The sequence below is a fragment of the Chanos chanos genome, chromosome 16 (assembly GCF_902362185.1).
Source record: "Chanos chanos chromosome 16, fChaCha1.1, whole genome shotgun sequence".
NCBI lineage: Eukaryota > Metazoa > Chordata > Actinopteri > Gonorynchiformes > Chanidae > Chanos > Chanos chanos.
In genome coordinates this window covers 5,647,890-5,673,974 of record NC_044510.1, presented here as the reverse complement: position 1 = coordinate 5,673,974, position 26,085 = coordinate 5,647,890, and the positions used below count along the sequence as shown (strand labels likewise).

General features: G+C 38.9%; 1 protein-coding gene across 1 annotated transcript; it reads left to right on the top strand.

Moving 5' to 3' along the window:
* The first annotated feature begins 906 nt into the window (after nucleotides 1-906).
* LOC115829746 (GTPase IMAP family member 8-like) lies at nucleotides 907-16,897 on the top strand. Its single transcript, XM_030793913.1, has 4 exons — nucleotides 907-937; nucleotides 5,129-6,192; nucleotides 11,621-11,659; nucleotides 15,767-16,897. The coding sequence occupies exons 1-4, from the start codon at nucleotides 907-909 to the stop codon at nucleotides 16,895-16,897; spliced, it is 2,265 nt and encodes a 754-aa protein (XP_030649773.1).
* Nucleotides 16,898-26,085: the final 9,188 nt, after the last annotated feature.

The window sequence follows — 26,085 nt, the reverse complement described above, 5'->3', positions numbered from 1 at the left end:
GTGCCCAACCGGGATCCTCTCATTGGTTATCGTTGCTTAGTTACATAAATAGTTTGAATACTGTAACAATCACAAAAAAAGTGAGAGTATACGGATAAATAATCATCACTATATGAGGAGCATCTTTAAAACGACCACACTGAAAATATGGAGCGAACCACAAACAAGAGGGATATTCTCTCAAATTGAGAATGCTTGGAACTGAGTGAACTCAAAATTAATTCAATTTCCACTGTTTTGTTTGGACATTTCTTTCTGACGCCATACATGTTGGATTTAGGACAGAAACTATAATTTGAACCACTTTAAGGAATCAACCCTTTTGACATCATCAAGAAGATTATTAACAAGTGAAAAGCACATGACATTGCCAAATCCCAGTAAGAGGTCGACCAATATATTGGGTTTGCCAATATATCGGCCACTATCGGTCCTTTTTGACACTTATCGGCCCATATCGGTATCGGCCCCCGCATATCGGTTTTGCCAATATTGCAACTTGGTTCTCCTGAACTGGGATAACTGAAGTGTTATGTGATGTGTTAAAAAGGCTTAGCATAGAGAGTCTCCCTATATTCGTTTACCTATATATGCTTATTGGTTAATAGGAGACATGACTGATGTTCCATAACAATGACCCCGTCCCCTAGTTAGGTTGTTGTTGAGGGGAAGAGCTGAATTAGCTACGTATTGTCATTGTTTACAGGCATGTGTATGCATTCTTGAAACCTGTAAGTAGCCTTTTTTCACATTCTGTAAATATATGTAATATGCAGTAGTACCAGGATGCAATTGAATCGCTATTGTTGGACACATTTACAGGTGTACAAATGCGGGATCAGCCACATAAATAAATACCACAGATAACCAGCTACCAGCCGTAAGATGGCAACGCCTGTATTTCTAATGTGCAGACACAAGCCACTGCGGGGAGATGGTGCCAATTTGTGATAAACATGCTTCGCTGCTGATATAACGATGTCTTGTTGAAGCATTAGTACCCAGTACTGCTAGTTATGTTGTATGTTGTGAAATGTTGTAATTCAATCCCTCCTGTTTAAGACAGATCAGTAATGTTTAAATAAGTAAGATATATATTGCTAGCAAAGTGCAGCCGTGCCTTTTTATTACTTTGCATTTTAGTGTTGCTTAATATTTGGCATGTAATAATTGTGTTAAACTCTCATGTTTGTAGAACCATACACATGCATTAAAGAAAACGAAGAGTGGCAATTGGACACCTATGTTGCATTCTTGCCGGATGCCCCGGAGTGGTTACAACTATCCCAAATCACATCATAAACAGACTCAATTTTTAATATGATGTCTGAACACTTAATCTACTTTCTTAGTTTAAACAGTGTTTTTTTCACTTTAGGTTTTTCCACATTTCTACAGTTTTTTTTTTCTGTTTTAAAGTTAGTAAAAGAATAATTATTCACTCAGTAAAGTAGTATTAGATCTGTATATTGCCTATTGTTTCTCATAGAAGGTATCTGCAAACAAATTCATTATGATTCCCTTTTTGTAGTTTTGTTATTGCAACTGCCAAATATGATAAATGACTATCGGCCCAAAATATCGGCCCAAATATCAGTTATCGGCCATCCTAACCAGTTAGATATCGATATCGGTATCGGCCCTAAAAAATGCATATCGGTCGTCCCCTAATCCCAGTCTAGATCAGCTAGTCTCTATAATGAAACTGGGCAGATTGACATGTTTACACAGAGAACAGCTGAATGGCTGCTTAGACACCTAGGGTAAAAAGATATAATGTTAATGTGACCACAGTCATTTGGGTGATCCACAACTGGTGTGAATGGTATGTTAGGGCTAGTGTTAGGGCTAGTGTTCAGGATCGTTCCACAAAAGAACACACCATAAAATCTTACTGAAGAATGCAACGCATCATTACAGAGACATGACACCCCTCTGGCTAAAACTTCATCTTATCTTATAAATCATCTTATATCTTAAGAAGCTGTTAGGGAAGATTTATCATAAATCCAAAGTGTTTCATTGAGTGCAAAATACCCTGGAACAAATATACCCTAAAAACAATATACCCTAAAAAATAATGCACAGTATTCTCAGCATCACATCATGGGACCATGTCTTATTAGCAGGACCCGGGCACTTGACCTCATAGATGAGGAAATAGGTCTTTGAGAAACAGTTGGTCTGTGAAAGAAAGCAGGGACTGGGCCAGAATATTATCTTCTCGTATGGACCAATATCAAGCAGTGAAAGCTACAATGGAGTGGTTAGTGATAATGAGATTTTTTTTTTTTTTTTTAAAGGCGAATATTCTTTAGTGGCACCATTGCAGACTTGACCAAATGTCAGCAAACATTTTTGGTATAAATCATAAAAGATTCTATACAGTAAAAACCGTGCCATCTATTAGGGTCCTGAAACATTCTGTAATACATTAGACCATGACCAAACAGCATCCAGAGACTCCTCCCACAATTCAACAATATGCCAAACTAGATAGAAACTAACCCATTTATCACCAAATACAAGAGAAAAAAAGGCACAAAAATATTAAGATCAGATAAGTTCAGTTAATTATTCACTGACAATTAATCCTATCCTATTTGACACCTTAAAGAAAGATGTCAGCTGCTGGATATGAAAGAACAAACCCAGAGATTGCATATTCCAGTTAATACATGGACAAACTACAAATATGATGTTTTAAACAGAATGAGCTGAGACAGGCTGTTTTAAATGTACCTTATCATGTATAATTGGGGATGTGCAAATACCTTTCTTTTTCCATTGACCACACCGATCTCAGAGCTGAGTATTGGCCAATACGAATATGGATACCGATCCAATTCGACTTGTGAGTAATCTGATGCTTTTGCAGGATGTGATTCATATGTGAACTTTTGTCTTAAACCAGTTCTCATGTCAACAATGATGGACACATGATAATCACCTTAATTATCCTGACAAATTGGTTTTTAGTTGTGAGGCAGGCAAAACAAGTCCCAAACAGGTTTTGATGATAAGGTTAAGGAATCTTAACAAACCTAAACAAATTTAATCTGATGAGAATTAATTTTTTTTCTCAAAAGACCTTCATCTAAAACTTATTTTAAAAAAATGACAGGTCACGCTAAATGCTCAAATTTTGTTGAACAAGCTAACTAACTCTTAGTGCTTGCAAACACCAAGAGTGTCTGTGTGTTGTGGAACTTTGGGAGCTCCAACCTATTAGAGTGGTATTGTCCTGATTCTGGAGAGCCTGTGCCCTCCTATTTGTCACACACAGTCATTGCAAGCTTTGCTTCCAATTATAAAACACATTTTCCTGTGGAAATAAGATTACTGTGAACTTTTTTTTTTTTTAATTTTGCTCACCATATCAAAAATAATTTTGATATCATGTTGCTGTTCATGGCAATTCAGTGGTCCAGTGCCTTTTCAACTTACCATCATATAGATTTTAATAGTTTATAGTTTTCTTGTGAAATTGTGGGAAATTGTTCCTGTTACTGAATTATTTAACACCGGATTCTTTGTAAAACTCATTCTGCAAGAGGAGGGAAGTCAGTCTGTCTTTAGCCAGAGTGTCACAAGTTTCACCTACACAGTATACTAAGGACTCGTTTCTGCCTAGTAAACAGGTATGTGCACTCTTTAACCAATCACTGAAGCTAGGTGTTGCATGACAGAGTTGTTCAAGCACCGGCGTTACATGGTGCTGTGGTATTTTCAGTGACTGACTGGTCTTCAAACAACTTCACACTGAGTGGAATCTTTCCCAGAAACTACAGTTAAACACTGATGTGTCAGTGTGTGTATTTTGGACACAGCTACAGGTACAGTAGGACATCTATTCAAGTGTATTTATCTGACTAAATTTGTTGATCCTGTTTTTGAGTTGTTTTGTTTTGTCTTTGATGGTACCTTTGACATTTTGAAAAAAGCTACGGTTTCTATGTTCTATGAGATCATTTTAATGGTTCAGATGTAAAATTCAACGTTCACAGAACTTTAGAATGCTTTTCACGTAAGCTGATGATTTGTTCCAGATTTATTGTTTCTTGACTATTACAAGAAGACCAAGCAATAAACTAATGATTAAAATAGCTTTAGCTTTACAGATCATTTACAATAGATGAAAACATGTGGAAATAGGTGACTAAGTAAAGGTTAAGTCTACAGATTGATCACACACTTCTACAAACACTTCCCTGCAGAGGTAGTCTTTAAGATCAAGAAATTAATAGATTTTTGAGGAATGTAGCAACAAATTTTAACATGTGAGGAAAAAAAGCTTTCATATAAAACTTTTTAAAACTTTATATTTGAATATTCTTAACAATTATTGTATATGATTACCAAAAAAGGTTACAAATAATGTTTAATTAATATTTATTAGTATTAGATAATATTTTATGAAACACATCAAAATGTGTTATAAAGCATCAAACATGACCTCATTAACAACTAAATATTAATTTCTAAAGACAAATTGTCACCCATCAATTCATGATTAACCCCTTTTTTTGTTAATGATTTTTCAACCATTGTTATTATTAATGAGCAGTACCAAACATTAAGAATAATTATCATTTGTCTCATCCTAACTTGTAGTTCCAAAATTAATTTGTGGAGTTTCATAAAGGTGTTCTATTGTTGTATCTTGATTCTTGACATCTGATTAAATCATCAACACTTCTATAGATGGTATTTTAAAAGTTGTCTTTGAATCAATGACTACGTGCATTCCAAAAAAAAAAAAAGAGGATGATAGTAATGATATAGCCTATAATCTGCCAGGCTACACAACTATAAAATATTACCTTCTGTTTCTTCAAAAGCACACCTTTCTCACACTATGGTCTCTAGTGGCTTTAAAGATGAAAGCAAGTGAAACCTGTCACTGTAATTTGACAACCCAGTTTATGGTCAGCATCTACAGTACATGAAAGGAATTAATGATCCACATAGGGCTGTGTAGTGTGTACTCAAAATTTGTACTCTGATTTTGAACTTTTTAGTGATCAAGTATTTTAAACAGTCTTGTTTCATCAGGTAGAGGAGCACTGTTTAATTATCACTTAATTTTCCTGTGTGTTTCCATAAAATTTAGGATCTAAAATGACAGATAAAAGAATCGTCCTTGTTGGGAAGACTGGAGTTGGCAAAAGTTCCACAGGAAACACCATCTTAGGAATCAAAGCATTCCATCAGGAGGCTAGCTCAAAGTCAATAACAAAAATATGTAAGCTTGGCAAGAATGTTGTGAATGGACAGCACGTGTCAGTTGTGGACACTCCTGGATTGTATGAAACAGATATTCCTGAAGAAGAAGTTATTCCCGAAATAATACAATGCGTTGATATGACATCACCAGGCCCACATGTTTTCCTGTTGGTGGCATCCATTGGCCGGTTCACCATGGAGGAAGTCCAGGCTGTCCTAAAAGTTCAGGAAATTTTTGGTGATAGAGCCCTAAAATATATGATGGTTCTCTTCACACGAGGTGATGACTTGGAAGGAAGTATTGAAGAATACCTGGCAAATGGCCAGAGAGAACTGAAGAATTGTATTGAGAAGTGTGGAGGCAGGTACCATGTTTTCAACAATAAGGACAAGAAGGACCATGAGCAAGTTACCACACTGCTGAAAAAGATTGATGCTATGGTTGAACAAAATGGTGGGGAGTGTTACACAAATCTGATGTACCAGATGGTGGAAGAGCACAAGAGAAGAGAAACCAAGCTCAAGAAAGAAATCCAAAATACTCATGATGCGATGAAAAAGAAGGAAGAACAGCTGCTGGAGAAGATCAAACAGATAGAGCAGCAGCAAAAGGAAGAGAAATTACGCGATAGGAATCTTTATGCACAGGTCTCCAAAGTGGTTCCACAGCCCTCCGGGAAAACCCAAGAAAAGGTGCCTGCCCGTGAGGAAAAAGGAGAGGAAAAAAGTGAAAAAGAGAAGCGGCAAAATGGCGTAACAGCAATGAAAAACGTACTTGAAATGGAACAACAGCACAAAGCAGAGCAGGCCATGCTTAAAAAGAGGATGCAAGACACAGAGCGCAACGTGGAGATTGCTGCAGCACAGCACCAGCAGAGAATGCAAGAGAAGAAGGAAAAGCTTGAGTCAGAGAAGAATAAAATGGTGATGGAGCATCAGAGGAAGATGAAAGAGTTAGAACAAGAGGTCCAGGGAGCAAATGCAGAAAAAGAAGAATGGCTGCAGAAAAACCTACAGAAAAAAACTCACGGCTGTACTATCTCATAGATTATTATATACATTTACATTATATGTGAGGAGGAACGCTGAGTTGTAAACTGTTCATGTTGTGTTTTCTTTCCCTCTGCAAATGTAAAAACTGTTTTATTTTTTTCTCTTGCTTCATCCAGATCTTTTTTTTTTGACAATTCAGATCTGAAATAATTGTGCAGAATTCAGTTATGCAGTTGAATTAAATACAATGTTTATTTTTTCGCTTTGGATAATCAGAGGAATTAAGTGCTGGCAGTTGCAACTGTGGTATTAATGGGCTCATAACTACTGGAGTTCACAAGAGAACCTTTATATACTGACATTGGGATGTAATGTGAGAATACTCATACTTTTAAGGTTGAAAGGCAATAAGAGGTGCATGTTTATTTCATTATTAAGATGGTGGTTACTGCTTTTTCTAATGCGTATTAATGTCTAACCGTAGTAGGATATAACTTGAAAAAAGTTTGAAAACATGACTAAAGCCACTGAGTCAGGTAACCATAACTGACAACTAACTGACTTTTTGCAATTTTATATAAATGTTCGATAACATGTAACACATTGCATCAAAATAAAAAACATTATTTCCAAATGTTAAGAATCTCTAAATATCATTTCTATATTCTTGATCCTTCACTCTTAACACCATAAAATGTATTCTTTGTAAAATCTTAGAAGTGATTCAAATGTTAGCGCTTCAAAAGCAGTTAATATGAAGCCTTACCTCTAACTTTACCATTGTTAAATAAAGAGCAAAAACCCCTAACAACCATGAATCCCAGCTACGTGCAAAGCTGGAAACTGACTGGACCTCATCCTGACACATAACTCAATCACTCATAACCACTGGTCACTCCCCTACACATATCTGAACACATTTTCATCATGTTTACTGTCTCTCTCTTCCATCACACCACACAGCCTCCCCAACCCCCATTTCATTTTGTTGTAACCTCGTCTCCGTGTCCCGACCCCACTTCTCCTCTGTAGTTTCCTCCACATTTTATCTGCCTGAACTTTTCGCCAGCAGAACAACAATGTGCCCCTTAGATCCCATACCTTCCCATCTCCTTCAAGCCATCTCTCCCACACCTCTCCCTGCACTCGTTCACATCCTTAACACATCTCGAATGACTGGAATGTGATTTTTAAGGTATTATTTTGCGTAGTGTAAGATATATGATGTACATACTATATACTGTTGTTCCCACATCTGAATTCTGTAAATTTGAAGGCAAACTTTTTCTTACAATATGGTGTTTACCCTGACTGGTGCAATCCATACCCTATGGCATTTTTGTGGAGGTATTATAATATTACTGGTATTATTTTTTTATTAACAGCTTTTCAGTTCATAGCAGTTTTTCAATGTGAAATTTACAAACATATTTTACAGTAAAGCTGATGTCCTTCAGAGTCCATCCCTTCAACTGTAAGCAGAGGGATTAACCCATGGGGATGCAGCCTACCTTGTTTACTGAGACCACATTCAGGGCAATGAACTGTAATAACATTTTAAAATTCAGAGAGGGGCGAAGCTTACCCTGAATATTCCACTGAGACAATGCAGTGCTTTGAGACACGCTAAGGCAGTGACTGATCAGACACGTGGCAGGAACAGAACCAAACAGGAATTACAATGGACAGATACAGCCATAACTTTTCAATCTCTCATACTGATAGTCTAGGTAAGACCTGTTGCACACAGTACATTTTGGTGACTGTTCATCTGGGAACACCATCCTGGGAGGCCAACATTTCCATGTCAAATCTAATTCAGATAGTGTGACTCAGAGGTGTACCACTGGTGGAGGGTTTCTGTTTGAATGGAAGGTTTTGATAGTGGAAGCTCCTGGATGGAGTCAGACAGACACCACGGAGGCTGAGACACTTAAGGAGATGATCAAATGCATAGAGATCTTAGATCCTTGTTCCCATGTGTTTCTACTATCTGCACCTATTGGTCACTTTACTCAGGAACAGATCAATGTGGTTCAGAAAATTGAGATTTTTGGAACAGAAGTAACCAAATATATGATAGTTCTGTTCACCCGTGGTGATGATCTAGATGACAAGAGCACAGAATGTTGTATGAAAAATGACCAGAGTGAGCTGAAGAGTGATGGCTCAGTGTGGTGGGCCAGATCATTAAAACCATGGTGAAATAGAACAGTGGTCATTATCACACAAAAGCAATGTATCATATGGTGCAAGAACAAAGAAGAAAAATACAAGCTCCATTGCAAATGGTTAGAATGCCACTGCCCAATCAATCAAGTGACACAAATGCTCAAGATTCTGTTGTGCAAGAACACAGAGAACAGAGAGAAAATGCCATCAATATTGTCAGAAAAACCACCCATTAAAGAAGCCAAACAAAGTATTCCAGCTGTGAAGTGGAAGACGGCTGAATACCTAATGTGGAAACAAGAAGCAAGGGAACTACAACAGAAACGGCATCTCGAAAAATCAAATGTGGGAACAGTGAATACAAGCAAATGGTGGAGAATCAATGGCGATCAATTCAGGGCAAGTGGAAAACATTCTGAATTAGAACAAACAACCAGAGGAAAAGCTAGAGAGGATTGGGAAGTGGTTTTGCAGAAACCAATCAAGGAATGTTGGACAGGCAACAGAGGTTCTAGCCAGTATGGCGCTGGGGCGGACCCCCCCTTCAGCACGCAACCCACCCCCCGCCAACAAAAATTGTGTGTCTATTCACCCCCCCACCCCTCCCCCCCACCAACTAAAAAAAAGTACCATTCTGAACTAACTGTAATTTTTATTCAGACGATTTTGCACAAACCAGAAAAAATGCAGCAATATTATGAATGAACTGTTTTTTATTTGCTAGTACTTTGTAGTGTGATTGATTTTACTAATTGCATGAATACTGTGCAAAGTTAGAGGTGCGCGGTTTGGTAGATTTCCCTGCTCCCCCTACATCGGGCTTCCAGTGGGGAGACCTGAGGTGAACCCTGAACCCTGCCCTGCTCCCCATCTCATACTTCTGAGTGGGAGACCTTCCCTGGCAGTAGCCTACCTAGCTCACAAACTAGAATCAGGTCACCCACTTCGACAAGGTTAATTGACCCACACGGTGACATGATATCATTGAAATGACGTGCAAATGAGCGACAGAAAAACGATCGTGCAAATGCAACCATTCCGATTTTTTTTGAGCAAGCGCCCTGTGCCACCCCCGGCAAGATGCCGCCCCTGGCGGCTGCCCATGTCACCCTTGCCTAAATCCAGCACTGACTTAAGGAACTCTTCACTGAGGTGGTCATTCATTTTAAGAACACTTAAACTGAATGAAAAATGCAAACTGATGGAAGAAGGCGCAATGATTGTCTCTGAACTTTTTATTCAACTTTTACAGAGATCATGATATACCACAATGAATCAGTCTGTCATACTAATACGCATCTCCAGGCAGATGAATTGACTAAAATAGGCCACAAATAGGCCACAATTCATCTGTCATAACAGCTGCTAAAGCATGTCCCCTGTTTGTCTGTGTACCCATACAGTGAGGTTGTAGCTAAAATGGAAATTTTCTTAACAAGACAGTGAAAATGTACTATTAATGCTATTGCGTGAGACAATAGAATTGTTGCTCACACTTGTTTTGAGATCCATAGCTTCAAAGTCACTGTTGAAATGATTGCTATCGTCACACAAAAATGTTTGTGAGATGTAATGTGTTTAACAGTGACAATGAGATGACTGATAGAGGCTGCACCCCATTCTTTACAGTACTGAATCTGGTCAGATTAGCAGCCCGTAGGCTCTTCGAATGCGTAGCCAGGTTTTGGTTTCACATTTAGGAATTTCTAACGTCTTTGGTATGACAGACCATAAATACGTTTAACTGCTCTCATATTTGTCATATCTGTTTATGTCCATCAAGCATTAAGCCACGGTCTGCCTCACAGGATCTCACCTTATCTTTGAGACAGCTGTGAAAGTAAGATTATGATTATGGTAAACAAACCCAGACAGATGGATGATGTTTTTCTCAAACCATTTCACTTGAGCTTGTAGGACAACATTTCTGAACAATGCATTTTATGTATGCAGAAGTTTAATCATAATCATTCAGGAGAACTATTTAAGAAACATTTCAGTATTTGGCAGTGGTCGCTCAGAAGGTACTTGTTCTCAAAAACAAAAAGTAAAAATAAACTTTCCCTGCCTAGCTTACAAACTAAAATCAAGGTGCAAAGGCATAAGCAGTTGATCCAGGATTTATAAAATGAATGAGATTACAGACATAAGAAAATGACGAAGGGATTCAAACATTCAACCACATTCAACCATTAATATATTAGACTTTTCTGTCTTGAGTTCTTATGCTTTACCAACCGAATTTTTCCCATGTACTCTAATGCATTTTATCCAAGTACTCTCACAAGCTGTGTTTAGACTGTGCATTTGAAATTACACTGACTTCATGAATTTACATATATTTTAGAAGTGTGATTAAACATATTTTCTTGTCACACTATCTGCTGATGCATCACACATACACACACACACCCCCACACGCGCACCTTGTCACGTCTTCATGCATTCTTTCAAATAACACGTGACAACAGATTTGCAATAGTATAATGTCACTGTGTAATTGTAGAGGAATGATGTTTCAGTGGCATTCTATGCCTTGTTCGTTAAAACAGGACTGACTAGTCTACTAAGTGTGACAGGCCGTGCCAAGGTAAACAACTACATGACAAACAATAGAGCATGAAAAGCACTGGGTGTGTGAAGTGTATATGTTTGCTATCTGTTTGTATGAAATAAAGTAGAAGTTTATCATTACAAGTGTTGACCCACTTCATGTGATGCTGTTTGAACATTTCACGTGAAACAGTTGAATGCAATATTCTGCGTATACCGTAACTCATAATTGCTCTTAAAGCAAGAATATTAGCACCATTATGGATGGTCTTTCAATCTGTGCCTCTCTCATTGCCTGTTGTCTGTCCCTGATGTCCAGCTGAGCCATTTTTACCTCAGTTAAATCCTGGTGGTATCCGTATTCAGATTCTTGCTCTCTCATTGGAGGTGCAGCTTCCCTCTCTTGTGTTGGATCCCATCTCTGAGGGAATGAGGTCATGAATGCATCCACAGATTCTGACTCCGCCTCTCTCTGGAGTGTTGAGTTAGGAGACGAACATCAGCTGGGAGAAGGATGCAGAGGGGTGTGTTAATTGGTCTTGTAATGGAAAAAAAGATCCGACCTCTTGGGTGAGTGGCAATAGTATTGACTGTCCTCCACTTTTTCGAGCTGACAAGGCAGTGCTTTGGAAACGCTAGGAGGCCTTGTTCACAAAACCACTGTTACAGAGCTTAGGCAGCTTCTGTAGAGAAACCAACCATCTCCTTTTCTGATGTCAAAATCAGCTTATCCTTTCTCCGCCTAACATTTTATTTACCTAGGTAGGCATATTTATTTATTTAGGTAGAGAGATAGCTTTAGATTTAGAATGGATAGAGTAATTTATAGAAATGCTCCCAATTCTCTAAAATCTCAGCCCATACCCTCAAAAAGAGTTGGTGTTGGGATTAGGAAGGAAGGCAAATACATTGGTAAGATATTTGTCCTAGATATCTCAAGATGCGCATTAATATCACTCCTCAGTGTTAATCACAGTCCATTGTCCTAGTGATGACTGAGCCATGAATCATAAATTATCACAAATCCACTTACCTTTGGATCTGCTCCAAGCCATTGAAAAATGACAACAATGACAGGCCCAGCGGTAATACTTGTAGTACTTACACTAATAATGCTTTGGTAATGACGGGCTACCTGTAAAAAAGGTAGCCACAGTCTACTTAACTATATCCATGGTTGTGTCTTTTGCCAAATAAAATATGAATCTGCAAATTTCTTCTTTAGGAAGTAACAGGGATTCATTTACAGCAGACGCAGACAGTGTTGTTCACATCTCTTTACGCACAGAATAAGCCAGTCTCTTTTTTTTTTTTTTGACGGAATATCCTGAGTTTGGCGATTTGCATCAACATACTGCATGAAGGTAACAAGCAGCAAGGGTATATCATTATCCTTGCTTTGAAATCATATGCTGCATGGTTTGTTAGGGCTGGTTTCTTGGGCCTGAAGTTGTATTATTAAGTTTATATATAAGTTTGTTATTCTCATTGACCTACCTATGTTATTGTCAGTCATTACCTGTGCATGGAGATTGCCAGTTGTGTGTGTGTGTGTACGCGCGTGTGTGTGTGTGTGTTAGCGGGGATAAAGTAGCACTGGTATTCAGACTCTAAATATCTCTGGAATATAGTCAAAAGTTTGATATTGTTTTGGAACTTTTTCCAAAGACTCATCAACATTTTTTTGCTGAAAACTTATAGGCATCCATAAATTTGTGGATGGTTGCTAAAGGGAGACAATGGAAATTGCATCAAATCCGTTATATTATGTTCCTGGATGTTATGTTTGTTCTTTGTCAATATAGCTCCTCTGTGATATACTGAAATATAATTATTTCCATTGGTACACCAGTCATGCCATGCAGAATGTGAATAATGTGTTTACACACTCATTTGAGATCAAGCCTCATCTCTAAAATTATGCACACACCCTGAGAACCCTAACTATTCTAAAAAAAAAAATGCTTTCAGTTACAAACATATTTAAATAATGAGTCATTTGATGCTTTTGCAGGTTGTGACTCATATATAAAGTCTTGTCTGAAACTAGTCCTCACCACAGCAATGAAGGACACATCACAATCACCTTACCTTTCCTGACAGTTTTAAAAGTTTCATTTTCAAATCAGATAAAACAAGTCCAAGCACACCTTAACAACATACAAGAAGCCATGCACAAACTGAATCTGACATAGGTATTTGGTTAGATAAACATTTTGGGGTTTTTTTTCCTAAAAAGATGTTTATCCAAAACTTGTTTATAAAAAAGATTCTTTCAAATGGCAGTTCACTGCGGATGCTAAGTTTTGTTCTAACAAGTTTGGTTCTTGCAAATATAACGTCAGGGTAAATTTTAATCCAACACGTAATCCAAATCCAAACCACAAACATGCAGAGTTTGGTACACAGGAGCAAGACTACTGGAGGAAAAACAGGAAATTAGAATCAAGGACAGACTGGGGTCAAAACACTGGAACTGGAATAGGAACAGCAACTGAACCAGGAATAATTCTACAGGAGTGATACTAGCACACCCAAGGGAAATGAGTCTTTACAAGGAACTGAGGGAAAACATGGAGCATAAAGAGTCTAAAAACAAACATGAACAAGGAGTAGGATGTTTGTGATAACATGAGAACATGATAACCAATCAACAAGCTATGAGTTGGCAAAGCTAAGGGCGAACAGGTCGAATCATATGGAGGTGGAGATGGAAGTGTGACACACAGACATGCTCAGATTGAGTTAAGTAGCAACAAGGAATGGTAAGTGGCAAAATATAGTGTTGGTATGACCCCTACATACAGTGTTGTGCTACTGCAACTGTTTTTAGCTGCATAAAGTAATAAAGTATGAAATTTGGTAATACAGTGTATAAAAATTTTGTTTATGCTCTGCTTGCTTGCAGTAAAATGTTGACTGCAATCATGTATTTTGAAACAGAATGCACCTGTCATGTAGTTCTTGGTGATGGCAATCATAGTTGTACCAAGTTTGCCTAAGACAAAAAAAAAGTATTACTTCAACACGTGTATTTCGTGGTTTGAAGAAGTTTCTAACTTTTTGTGAAGTCAACATTATTATAAACTATTGTTGGCTAATTAATGCCAAAAATAATTTTGTTATCTGGCTGCTCATGGCAGTTCAGTGACCAAGTACCTTGTCACTTAGATTTTTTTTACAGGTTACAGTTCCTGTCACTGAACATATTATCACTGGATTCACTGCAAAACTTACTTTACAAGATTGGGAGGTCAGTGTATCTTGACCCATCCAGACCAGTTCAACATTTGAGTTGATATCTCAAAATGACTTCTAGTACAATACATGACTGTCATTCTCATGCATTCCATTATGCACTATTTTGGGACCAAGGGGAATTTTTAAACTATTGAAAAGATGTAACTGGCCCTGCAAGGCAGTCATAAGCTTCATGTGCACATTCAACTTGAGGACTGATTTGTACCTGAAAAACAGGTATGTGATCTCTTCAACCAATCACTGGCAGAAGCTGGGTGCTGATTGACAGAGTTATCCAAGAGCCACTGTTAAACAATCATATTGTGGCATTTGAAAGGTGACAGGTTTCAGCGACTGACTGGTGCACAGACGATTTCATACTGGGTGGATACTACCAAAAACTGTAGAAAAACATTGATATGTCAGTGTGTGCATTTTGAAGACAACTACAGGTAAAATGTAGTATCTATTCAATTGCGACTACATTTTTTAAAACTCTGTTTTTGTTGTTGCTGTTGTTGTTGTTGTTGTTGTTGTTGTTTTGTTTTAGTTTGGTTATGGTTTCTGTGTTTGACAATTTTTAAAGTATCAGATACAGCATACAACAATCATAGAATTTTTGAGTGCTTTCACATAGGCTAATCATTTATTCCAGATTTATTGTTATGACTATTGCAAGAAAGCCAGGGACTAAACCAATAATTGAAAATGGCTTTACAGATCACTTACAAACTTCTACAAATGTTTACCACAACAAATGTTTACTTATTTTCAGTTTATAGAAATTTACAGATTTTGGGGGGAGAATCTAGCACCAAATCATTTACAACACAAGAAAAACATGGGTACAATCAAAACGTATAATACTAAAAAACTAATTTTTATCTTATTTATATTTTATTTTTTTCTTAACTGAACATTACATAAAGTCTTAAAATACATTATGAAGTGTGAAATACCCCTTCACTGTAAGTATAAAAGTATTATTAATGTGTAAAGCTAAATTCTAATGATTAATTCATAATAAATAGTTTATTGATTGCTTAAAAATTGTTGTTATAGAGCATTACCAAAAAGCTGAGAATTATTTTCATGTGCTACTGTGTAACTTTTAATTCCAAAATGAATTTGGGAACCAACACAGTGACTGATTGTTGCACTTCCTGATTCTTGACATTTCAAAGACATGAATAAATACTCATCATTTCCATATATATAGACTTTACTCGTTGTCTTTTTATCAACAGTCATGTATCTTACAAAAAAGTATATGATAGCATATGATTTGTGCTGATTTCTGTTGGTTCAAAAGCATACTTTATTCAGTAAGTCTGAAGCAGTTTAAAAAATGAAAGCAAGCATGATCTGTTATTGTAGTTAAAAGTTAGTGTCTATATGAAAAGAATTAATGATCCATAAAATTCAGTGCACTAGAAGTTGCTCTCATGCATTTAAGAGAGGCCTTTAGTGATCCACTACTTCAAAAAGTCTTGTAGTGTTTGGTCAGGGAGAAGTACACTTGCTAATTTTCCATCCATTTTTCTTTGTGTTTGTGTAAAATGTAGGTCCTAAAATGAAAGAGACAAGAATTGTCCTCGTTGGGAAGACTGGTGTTGGCAAAAGCGCCACAGGAAACACCATCTTAGGAACCAAAGCGTTCCATCAGCAAGCTTCCTCAAGGTCAGTAACAAGAATATGCAAGCTTGGCAAGAATGTTGTGAATGGACAGCACATTTCAGTTGTGGACACTCCCGGACTGTATGACACAGATATTCCTGAAGAAGAAGTTATTCCAGAAATAATACAATGCATTGATATGACATCACCAGGCCCACATGTTTTCCTGCTGGTAGCATGCATTGGTCGGTTCACCAAGGAAGAAGTCCAGGCTGTCCTAAAAGTTCAGGAAATTTTCGGCGATAGAGCCCTAAAATATATGATGGTTCTCTTCACACGAGGTGATGACCTGGATGGAAGTATTGAAGAATACCTGGCAAATGGGCAGAAAGAGCTAAAGAACTGTATTGAGAAGTGTGGAGGCAGGTACCATGTCTTCAACAACAAGGACAAGAAAAACCGTGCGCAAGTTACCTCACTGCTGAAGAAAATTGACTCCCTGGTAGAAGAGAATGGAGGAGACTGTTATACTAATATGATGTACCAGGTGGTAGAGGAGTATAGGAGAAGAGAAGCCAAGCTCATGAAAGACATTGAAATTACTAAAGAAAAAATGAGAAAGAAAGAGGAAGAGCTGCAGGAGATAATCAATTTGAGAAAGCAAGAACAAACGAACCTTAAATCAACTGAAAACACTCTTAATGCAAAACTGTCCAAGATAGCTCTTGAGGCGCCTGAGGAAACCAAAGAAGAGGTGAACAAAGAAAAAGAACAGAAAAGCAGTGATAAACCCAACTATGGAGACTCATACATGAGGAGAGTGTTTGACCTGGAACAACAGCGCAAATCAGAGCAGGCCATGCATAGGAAGCGGATGCGAGAAGCAGAGGTTCAGATGCAAATTACAGCGGCTCAGCACCAGCGGAGAATGGAAGAGACGAGAGAAAAGATTGAGCTGGAGAAGCTTGAAATGTTCAGGGAGCATCAGAAGAAAATGGATGAGTTAATGCAAGAGATTCAGCAAACAAGGGCTGAAAAAGAGGAATGGTTGCACAAAAATCTACAGAAGAAAACCGGAGGCTGTACCATCTCGTAGATAACTGTGCATATTTCCATTCTCTAAATTAAATGTGACGAATAACATTGAATTGTTCATTATGTAATATTTTTTCTTATCTTCTGTAAATCTAAAACTGAAAACATGGCATATGTTTGGTCTATGTTATTGGTCTATATATAATTGGACACTTTTAGTAATTAAACCAGATCTTCCCTACCATTCAAAAGAGGGATAATTATATGGAATTCAGTTATGCTGCTAAAGTAAACATACAATGTTTTTTCCTCTTTAGATAATATTAGGAATTCAGTACTGGCAGTTCTCACTGTGACAGTAGAACTTGGTTTCACGGCTACTAGTATAAAAGAACCTTTACATACTGACTTTGGTATGTGTTGTATGTGAATACTCGTATTTTATTGCTGAAAGACGACAAGAATTGCTTGTTTACTTCACTATTGATTTGGTGGTCACTGCTTTTTTCTAATACTTATTAATTAACAGCAGTAGGACATAACTGAAAAAAGTATGCTGATACTAAAGCTGCTGAGTCAGGTAAACACGTGCACTTTAAAAATAATCTGATTCAAATGACTGATTTAGGCACTTGTAACTTTATCTATGCTCTCACTCTTCCCTACATACATTTGATTGGAACCTACACAGTAAAACATAATAGTGAATCACTGACTCTGTAGCATATATTTTCCCTTAAGAAATAATTTGCATTAGAGCAGGAAAATAACGCATTAGAGCAGGAAAAACGTAACTGGTTTACATACACATTTTCTTGATGTTGCATTCTTAACACCATAAAAAGGTATTCTCTGCAACATCATGGAAGTGACTCAGATGTTAACACTTTGGAGGTAGTTTCTTGGACAAGGATTTACCATGTGGGTTTAAATTTCCTAGTACTAATGTCATGAATTGGTGGAGGAGACTGAACACATGTAAGGGTGTCCAGCATTTATTTAACACAGGGTGAGCAAGCAAACAGAGGCACAGGAACACAGAACAGGACCAATACAGGATTCAAAATAACTCAGACTTAGAGAATGCAGGAGCATACATCAGGTAGGGTCCAGAGATGGCAAAAGTGAAAACAGAAGCACTCTTGCGAAAAAAGTACTCTAAGTAGAGTTAAACTGACAACCGTTGTTGTAAAGTATAAGTGAGTGACTATTTTACTCTTAAGTATTTTTCAGGAGAGATATTTTAACTCTACCTAGAGTAATTTTTTTTTAGCAAAAGTACTTCTACCTTTACTTTTGCCATCGCTGGTACGGTCACATTAAGCTAGATCAAGACTTCACAAGGAACCAAAAAAAAGGCAAGGATTCTTGTTGTATTTGTTGTTGTTATTGTTTTTTCTGTTTATTAGTTTGTTTGTTTTGTTTTCATTGTGATGCATTGTTGTACCTCGTATTTTTGTAATCCTGTATTCAAATAAAAAAAAATTTTAAAAAACAGAAAAGGCAAGGGTAATTATACCAAGCCTGAACAGACGACCAGGCTTGATTAACAAAAACAGGTGTGTACAATGATTGAATAATTAACTGAATCAGCCAATGAAAACACTGAAGTGACTGAATAAAATAATGGAGAAAAAAAAATCTCAAAACAGCCAGCAGAGGGTAAGAGTGAGAACCAGAGCATGCCAACTAACTACAGCTGCTTTTTAAAACAGCTAATTGTAGTGCAGTGATCAAGGAATGAATGGAATTCAGCAGGAGTCTAAGGACTACGGATGACCACCTAAAAGCATTCAAATATGGCAGCATAAAAATGTACAAAAACAAAGAAAAGAAAAGAAAAGAAAAGAAAAGAATATAGCAGCGAGCCGCAGCGGCCCTCAAAACCCCGGCGATCCCCGACCTGTGACATTTGGTCATCAGTCACATCTGATGTGTGTGCCAAATTTCATGAGGAAACAATACAATAATGTCTTAAATGCATGAAATGCACTGGTGGAGCAGACTCCACGAATTGAAGTGGAATTTCCCCGCACCACGTCCAACAATCCCAAAAGCAATTGCGCCTATACGAACAGAAACCTGATCTTAAGCATGTCGCAGCTGTTTCATTATGCTGCCCAGCATACAATGCGGGAAGTACATCCCTTTCGTTGCTTATTATGCTTCTTAGCAATACGCAGGAAGCGTATTGTTTTCGTTGGTTTTATATTGTTTTTTTCTTTCCCCTTTTCTCCCAGGCCAAACTCATAGAAATATAGGTCTGATCCAAATTTTGTAGGCATGTCAAAAGTGGCACGAACTTGTGCATGGAAACCCCCACTGGGATTTTTAGAAAAAAAAACCAACTCATTTTTGAAGGTACTTTTCAGAGATAGGCATCCTACACTGTAAAAAAAGAATCCTGCAGGTGAGTAGGTTTCATTAAAAATCTTAACAAGCACATAATAACTCTATGCTTTTTTTAAATAATAAAATCTTGACTTTGTGTTTTACCAAAAAAAAAAAAGAAAATTTGCAAAAGAAAATGTTGAGAGAAAATTTGCTAAAAAATGATTGATTTTGCACAATATTTCGCTTTTAAATGAGAACTGACTTGATCATTTTAATGAGACATCACAATTGATGATGTTTCTTTTTCAGCAGGGGAGGACTTTGTAAGAGACATTGTGGAGGGTTTTGTCTGAGACAAGCTCTAAAAATATTATCCATCACTTGTTCTGTGAATGTGACAGATGGGTTCAAATCATTTTATTAAACTGTGTAAACTTACAATGTCCAATTTTGAGTTATGTAAACTAAAAAAGTTTGATTAATTTCAGATCACTTTTGGATTAAGTAATATGAACTTTTACATCACCATAACTAAAAATTCTTGAGTTCCAACGTCAGAGGTTAGCGCCATGGTACATTATGGGGCACCTCCACTTACATGACCTAGCAAATTTTCTGCAGCACTGAAGAGAGTTTCTGCATTTGGTGCAGTGCTTGGCTGACAAGTCAATGGCGCCAGTCTGCCATCTGTGAGATAATGACGGAATGCCTCTAAATCATAATCTCATCAAAACATGATCATTTAGTAACTCGTTTTATTAAAGTGATCTTCGAAAATCAGAAATTACTGACATTGCTTTTATTGTGTACACTGAAACCTTTTACTGTAAATTTACAGTAATTTAATGGCGGCAGCTTCGCCAGCAAAGTACTGTATTTGTTACAGTTTCTTACTGTATTTAAGAATTAGTGTATTACTGGAAATTATTGTACAGTTCTTTACTGTAATCTTATAAAATTACTGCATATTTACAGTATGTAAACTGTATTTGAATCTACAGCACGTATCTTCGGTTTAATTATAAACAGTATTACAGTATTACTAGCCGTGGTCTAAAGGGTAGAGAACTGGGCTTGTGACTGGAGGGTTGCCGGTTTGATTCCCAGGCCCAACATCCACGGCTGTGTGCCCTTGAGCAAGGCACTTAACCCCAATGCTCCCCGGGCGCTCACCAAGGAGGCTGCCCACTGCTCCTGCGTCTGGTGTGTGTTCACTACTGGTGTGTTGGATGGGTTAAATGCAGAGGACAAATTCGCTGTTCACAGTGTGTGTGTGCAATCACTGAAACTTACTGCTACAAATACAACTACTACGACTACTAGTTTTCCATCGGCTTTTGTCTCATTTTCCAGAGATTCCTCTGTCTCCTCAGGTGGAGGCTCAGGCTGCCATAGTGTGCAGCCGTAAGTGACTGCAGGTCCCCGGTGTGGTTTAGCCGCATTTGCACCCTTTGATGATCTGCGACAAGCAAGGCTGTTGTTTCTGTTCAACTGTTTTATGCCTGTCTTTATTTGACACAGAGGAGGCTCGTAACCTGCCCCTACAGTTGTTGTTCCGTCATCCGTTGTATCCATAAATGGCTGGGGATACTGTCGTGCTATGTCCCTTGCAATGATGAGACACTGCGCTCTGCTTGGATTCACTTCAGTTTTCCGCATGTCATCTACACCTTTCAGTGGCTGATCTGGAAAACTTTCCTTTCTGCTTTGTAAGTACTCCTCTATCAAAACTTTCAAGTATGCTATTTGACCACTGGTGATCCTGGGAGCACAAATCAGCTCGACTATTTGTCTTGTTTGCAGCACCAGTTGCCAGACATCATTGTCCATTGGGTTTTGAATCTTGTCCTCGATCAAGACTGGCAGAACTCTTAGGAGACACCAGTTCTGCACAGCATGCCCACTTAGTTTCTCACTTCCAGTATTTACATCACTTGATTTGTTGTTAGCATCGCTGCCAAGGTAACGAAAGTGATTTATACAGCTGTTTAGCTCTACATAACTGAACTCTTTTTGCTTTGTAATAAGATGTCTGATTTACAGGGCCAGATCACAAGACACAACACCTTCAAACAGATCATGGCCTAAACAAGGAGGTAGTCCCGGTTGGCATATATGGAAGAAGGAAAGACCATTGAATTTTGAATCAAATTTGATGTCAGCAGATGACATTAAGCCTGCTGTTAGCCAACTGCTGTAGCCAGCTGCTGCACATGGCCATTGAAGGATTCAGCTGTCCTGGTCAAGGCTTTTGCCAATGTAGTGGCAGTGAATGTTTCACAATCAATATCACAGAATCTGCAGAAGTGAGTACTCTTGCTAAAGTTCTCACTGAAACCACCAATATTGTGTGATCCCAAGTTGTCACCAGCAATAGCACACAGTGTGCCTCTGTACACCTGTCCATCAGACATGACCAAACCATTTTCTTCTAGATCTTTCAGATCCCTTGCAAGAGAGCTAAAGACTTTGTCATGGCCTGATTTTCTTCTTTTATCAGTTTTTGATGGACCCGTGTTGCATGCCCGGAAAAGATCCTCTGATTTTAGGACATCCACAATATTATTTATATCACCTTCAGATTTATATCACCAACTTCTCTTTGAGCCTATGAAATAGATGAGACTGGCTAACATCATGCACGTCCTGTAAATCCTCAATAATGATCTGGATCACTGAGGATGGGAGTGACAGTTTTGACTGCAGTTTCAGGTAAAACAAAGCCAAACTGTTTAGGAAGAGGGATTCATCAGCACGCTCTAGAAAAACATCTGATTGCTCTTCTTCTCCCTCAACATCATCCAGAACATTCTCTTGCATACCCATGTTCTCTGCTTGTTCACCCAAACATTCTGTATCATAAAGGATATTTAACGATGTTAGGAGCAGCGCAGGGGTTCTCAATGCTGGCTTTTATTCCAGGTTAAACTTTGCCAACAATGCCTCAGAACCCCCCCACCCCCCTAAAAAAAAAAGAAAAGAAAAGAAACAATAAACAATGTGTATGTCAGTCTTTCAAATGCTGCACAGATATGAGCCAAACACAGTCATGTATTCTTACATGTCATTCTTATTTCCTCTTTTGATACTTTTAGGTAAACTGAAATTATAAATTCTTTGGCCTCTAGATGTCCTCCACTACATAGTCATAGTTTAATAAGATAAACCTTTGTGGTCCACTGGCATTGTTAACATCTGTGATTGGTTATCTGTTGAGTGTGATGTCTTTGACTGACAGTTTAGTTCTCCTCCATGTTAAGAGTGGCTTCAAACCCTCATGGTTCTTACAGTGGTACTCTCCTCCAGACCTTGAGATTTTAATGATCTATTTTAAGCCTTTTTATGTCCCGCAAGAGTTCGGCCAGATCACTGTCTTTCTCACTTATGTGCCTGGACGATGCCAAATGAAGAGCTCCAATGATGCACTCACTCGTTCTGCAGACCAACCCATTTTAATTCTCGGGGATTTTAACTCATGTAATCTATCAGAAGACCTGCCTAGCCTTCAGCAATATGTGGACTGTCAAACTCACCTAAACTGAACTATTGATTGCTGTTAAGGGAATATCCCTGACGCTAAGAAAGCAGTATGCAGTCCTCCCCTCGGGAAATCTGACCACAATGTAATTCATCCCTTGCCCAAATACAAGGTTGTGGTGAAGATAGTAAAACCTGCCTCCAAGCAAATACAGGTGTGGTCTGAGAGGTGTAAAGAGCAACTTCGTGACTGCTTCAAGGAGACCAGTTGGGACATGTTATTCCAACTCATATTATGCCATCTGCAGGGCTGTAGCCAGGGCAAAATTTTAACAGATGTCCAGAAGCATAAGTGGAGTGGGTTTATTTTATAGCTCTACATTTGAACTTTTTTTTTTACTTTTTTCCCCAGGAAATTTTGAGCTTCAGACATGTACTTTTTTGCATTCTGGTGATTTTTTAGTGTATGTGAATCACAATGTAACCTAAGAACAGCAAATCAACTTTTAGAACTAATAGTTGAAAATATTTTGGAAAAAAAAAAAAGATCTTAACCATTTTCTGAAATAAGCTCGGAGCTTTGAGTACTATTAGCTGATATAGCAACATATAGTAACTCTGTTAGACCACATTGCACAGGTAATGTTTATTCTGCCCGCAGTTGATCTAATGTTTTAGTTGTTTAGCACCACCTTCTGGTCAAATGTGGTGTTGAAGCAGTACGAACGGGAAACAGGAAGTGGACTACACGCTTCGGTTGCTAGGGAGACCTAAGCAAATCAACATAACATTCTAACATCCGTTGTAATTCTTCCATGTGCCCCATCGTAAGCATTGCCTGTGAGTAATCTTTATTGTTTGTAAAGTTACCTTTCAGTTGACGAATCTTGATTGTCGATGGGACATTTATACGCTTATATTTGATTAAAGTTAGATATCGGTTGTTAGGTGCCGTACTATAAGACATGTTACGTTGTGCCTCTGTAGTGTATAATTCACATTTACAATACTTCGAGCACAATTCGTTCTGTTTTGGCTTTATATATAGTGCTTGACGAACATATGGCTATACATTTATTATCCGTATATATGTAACTCGATGCATACTTCTATCGTTTCATTTTTATTCTCTTACCTTGACAACATGTTCTACAAGAGTCCGCATTAAACTTGGGGCTAGAAAGCTATGTCCTGACTCTCGTGTTGCTTATTAAGGGAGTTTGGCTGGCTGTCTAATTTTGGTTACAAAACACCATTAGGAGGGCAGCACAGTAAAAAGGCAAGTGACCAGCTGGTGCAACATCAACCATTACAACAGATCAAACACAGCTTGTAAACTGCATCATGGATCCAGCCGAAGAGAACGACAGAACCTCTCAAGTTAGCGCAAGCAGCGATCACACATCTTCATCCTCAGCCAGTGCAGCAGCAAGGGCCCGTGCAAAGGCAGAGGCAGCACGTGTACGCGCATCATTTGCAGAGAGAGAGGCTGGAACAGGCCGAGAGAGAAGCTAAGTTGAAACTGGAGCAGGCTGAGAGAGAGGTGATACAGAAAACAGAGGATGCACAGGTGCTTCTGGAGAAGGCGAGACTGGACGCTGAATTGGGAGCTTTGGCTCTCCAAAGAGAGGCAGCTGCTGCCATGGCACAGGCAGAGGTATTGGAGGCAGCTGAAGAGCTAGTTAGAGCACCTCGCAGCAAGGGCAGTAAGATGTCTTTAAAGAGAGAGATTGACGATCGCACAAGTGCATGTATAAAACGACAGAATGAGTTACACATAACCTCACTTCATGATGTCCCTGCACCTTCCCCCATCCAACCAGACGACAGCCTGGTCACATGGGGAACTGCATATGGAGTTATGCAACCTAACCCCTCTACCCAGAGGCCTGTCAAACTGCCTACAGAGCATGGCCCGTCTTTCGGCTTGCCACCCTCCAAAGCACTTTCTCATGCCAATAAGACCTATTGGGATGAAGATAGGCTACACACCAAGCCACATATCCAAAATATGAACCCCTCAGCTCAACCCTATACCCCTCATTACCACGCCACATCAGCTGACCCAGTTAAGACCCCTGTGATGACAGACTTTGTTAAGTACTTAGCACGTCGGGAGCTAGTCACTACAGGGCTCAACCAGTTTGATGATCGACCTGAGAGCTTTAGGGCATGGCAGTCTTCCTTCCTCAACGCCATGAGAGGTCTCGACCTTTCAGCCAGTGAAGAATTGGACCTCTTGACCAAGTGGCTAGGCAAGGAATCATCCCACCATGTCAGAAGGATTTGTCAGGTGCATGTCAATAATCCTGAGGCAGCACTGAGGAAAGTGTGGGACAGACTGTGTAAGTGTTATGCTTCACCTGAGGTAGTCGAAAGTGCTCTTTTCAAGAAACTGGATCTGTTTCCTAGGATCTCCAGTAAGGACCATATTAAACTTAGGGAGCTTGGAGACCTCCTTATGGAGTTTCAGTCTGCAAAGGAGGATGGATACCTGCCCGGGTTGGCCTTCCTGGACACTGCTCGCGGCATCAGTCCCATAGTAGAGAAACTCCCACATGCTCTTCAGGAGAAATGGATATCTCAAGGCTCCAGGTTCAAAGACGAACATAATGGCCTCTTTCCCCCATTCTCCTTCTTCGCTGCATTTATCTGCCATGAAGCACACATCAGGAATGACCCAATCTTCGCTCTCCCCAGCAATAGCAGTCCTCCTGTGAGAGATAAACCAGTCTAGCGGACAGGGAGAATCCCAGTATCAGTCCACAAGACAGACATCTCCCCAGACGCTGAACATGACACAAGCATCTCTCCGAAGCAAGTCGAGAATCCTGGAAAGAACTGTCCAATCCATCACAAACCACACCCATTAAGAAAGTGCCGTGGATTCAGAGCAAAACCACTTGACGAGAGAAAGGCCTTCCTCCGTGAGAATGGAATATGCTACAGGTGTTGTGCATCAATCTCCCATTTAGCCAAGGATTGTAAAGTTTCTGTGAAATGCAGCGAGTGTGAGAGTGATCGCCATATCACAGCTATGCATCCCAGCCCAGTACCTCAGACACTTAAAGTCCTAACTCTGGCACCAGAGCACAGCGAGGAGGGAGAAGATCTTACGTCTGCACCCACTGTCACCTCACATTGCACTGAGATTTGTGGCGCAGGGCAGCCAGCAATGTCCTGTTCTAAAATATGTCTGGTTCGAGTGTTTTCCCAGGGGCAGCGCGACAGGGCAATCAATATGTACGCCATACTCGATGAGCAGAGCAATCGCTCATTGGCAAGGCCGGAATTCTTCGATCTATTTGATGTCAAGAGCCACTCTTCTCCTTACTCGTTAAGAACATGTGCTGGAGTCGTCAATATGTCTGGCAGGAAGGCAGACAGCTTCCAGATTGAGCCGGTGAATGGAGGAGTTACCCTTGCATTACCACCACT